We start from the raw sequence: 1,365 nt of genomic DNA, 5'->3' as shown, positions 1-1,365 counted from the left end.
TCACTCACTCCGTCGCTCCCGGGCCGCGTGGCTCCTCCGCGAGGGCCGCCCCGTTCCCCCGCGCCCGCGGCCTGGCACCTGTCACTGTCCTTGTCACCGTGTCCACGTCCCCGCCGCCCGGCTCAGCCGTGGCGTCTTCACGCGGAGGGCCGGGCGGCGGGATTCGTTCCTTTCTGTTTGCCCGCGGCCCTTTGTGCAGACTCTTGTCCCGAGGCCGGGGAGGGGGGGGGCGGGGGGGGCCGTGTCCTGCTGTCTGGTGACCCCGCGTTTCTGTGTCCGCCTCCCTCAGTAGACTGTGAGCTCCTCGAGGGCAGGAGTCCTGTCTTGCTCGTCTCTGTCTCGCAGCGCCTTAGCACAGTGCCTGGCACAGAGTACGTTGTCCGGAAGTGTGCGTGCGTGTGCGTGCGCGTGTGCGCGCGTGTGTGCGTGCCTGGCGGGGGCCGGGGGGAAGCAGAGGACGCTGGGACGGAGGACAGACGTGTCTAGGACGGTGTCTCGAGGTGTGCGTGTGTGAGGTGTGGAGCCACAGGAGGCGGAGGGGACCCCAGCCCGGGCCTCACCCCTCCTCCCCGCCCCCCCGCCCCCCCAGCCCCACATACAAGTGGAAGCGGCAGGTGACCCAGCGGAACCCGGTGGGGCAGAAGAAGCGCAAGATGTCGCTGCTGTTCGACCACCTGGAGCCCATGGAGCTGGCGGAGCACCTCACCTACCTGGAGTACCGCTCCTTCTCCAAGATCCTGGTGGGGCTTGGGGCGCGGCGGGGGTGGGGGGGAAGGGAGGGCCGTGGAGCGGGCTCAGCCCAGGGCGGCTGGAGGGCAAGGCCCGGCCCCCCCCCCCGACCCGCCCCCTCTGCGCTCAGTTTCAGGACTACCACAGCTTCGTGACGCACGGCTGCACGGTGGACAACCCTGTGCTGGAGCGCTTCATCTCCCTGTTCAACAGCGTCTCCCAGTGGGTGCAGCTCATGGTGCTCAGCAAGCCCACGGCACCCCAGCGCGCCCTGGTCATCACGCACTTCGTGCACGTGGCAGAGGTGCCCGCCCCTCCCCGCGCCCCCGGGCAGGCTCCCCCCCCTCATCGCTCCCCCCCCACCTCACCGCCTCCCCTCCGCTGTGTCTGCAGAAGCTGCTGCAGCTTCAGAACTTCAACACGCTGATGGCCGTGGTCGGGGGCCTGAGCCACAGCTCCATCTCCCGCCTCAAAGACACCCACAGCCACGTCAGCCCGGACACCGTCAAGGTGCTTGGGGGCCGGGGAGGGGCCTGGGCTTCCCCTCCGCCCCCTTCTCGGCCGCGGGGCCTGGGGCTGGGCCTGATTGCCCGCCTTCGCGGTGGAGGAAACTGAGGCTGGAAGGGGTTAAGAGCT

At 70.0% G+C, this 1,365-nt stretch overlaps 1 protein-coding gene across 1 annotated transcript; it reads left to right on the top strand.

Moving 5' to 3' along the window:
* The first annotated feature begins 544 nt into the window (after positions 1-544).
* LOC125345098 (RAS guanyl-releasing protein 2-like) lies at positions 545-1,344 on the top strand. Its single transcript, XM_048337340.1, has 3 exons — positions 545-740; positions 860-1,033; positions 1,123-1,344. The coding sequence occupies exons 1-3, from the start codon at positions 654-656 to the stop codon at positions 1,342-1,344; spliced, it is 483 nt and encodes a 160-aa protein (XP_048193297.1). The 5' UTR covers positions 545-653.
* The last annotated feature ends 21 nt before the right edge of the window (positions 1,345-1,365 follow it).

The sequence above is a fragment of the Perognathus longimembris genome, unplaced genomic scaffold, assembly GCF_023159225.1.
Source record: "Perognathus longimembris pacificus isolate PPM17 unplaced genomic scaffold, ASM2315922v1 HiC_scaffold_5295, whole genome shotgun sequence".
Lineage (NCBI taxonomy): Eukaryota > Metazoa > Chordata > Mammalia > Rodentia > Heteromyidae > Perognathus > Perognathus longimembris.
This window is presented reverse-complemented; position numbering and strand designations above follow the sequence as displayed.

What these genes read in the sequence shown, in the direction of transcription:
- LOC125345098 (XM_048337340.1), top strand. Translation starts at nt 654, where the DNA reads ATGTCGCTGCTGTTCGACCACCTGGAGCCCATGGAGCTGGCGGAGCAC. An exon ending in GCTCCTTCTCCAAGATCCTG is followed by an intron (nt 741 to 859) that starts GTGGGGCTTGGG and finishes CTCTGCGCTCAG; the next exon opens with TTTCAGGACTACCACAGCTT. An exon ending in ACTTCGTGCACGTGGCAGAG is followed by an intron (nt 1,034 to 1,122) that starts GTGCCCGCCCCT and finishes CTGTGTCTGCAG; the next exon opens with AAGCTGCTGCAGCTTCAGAA.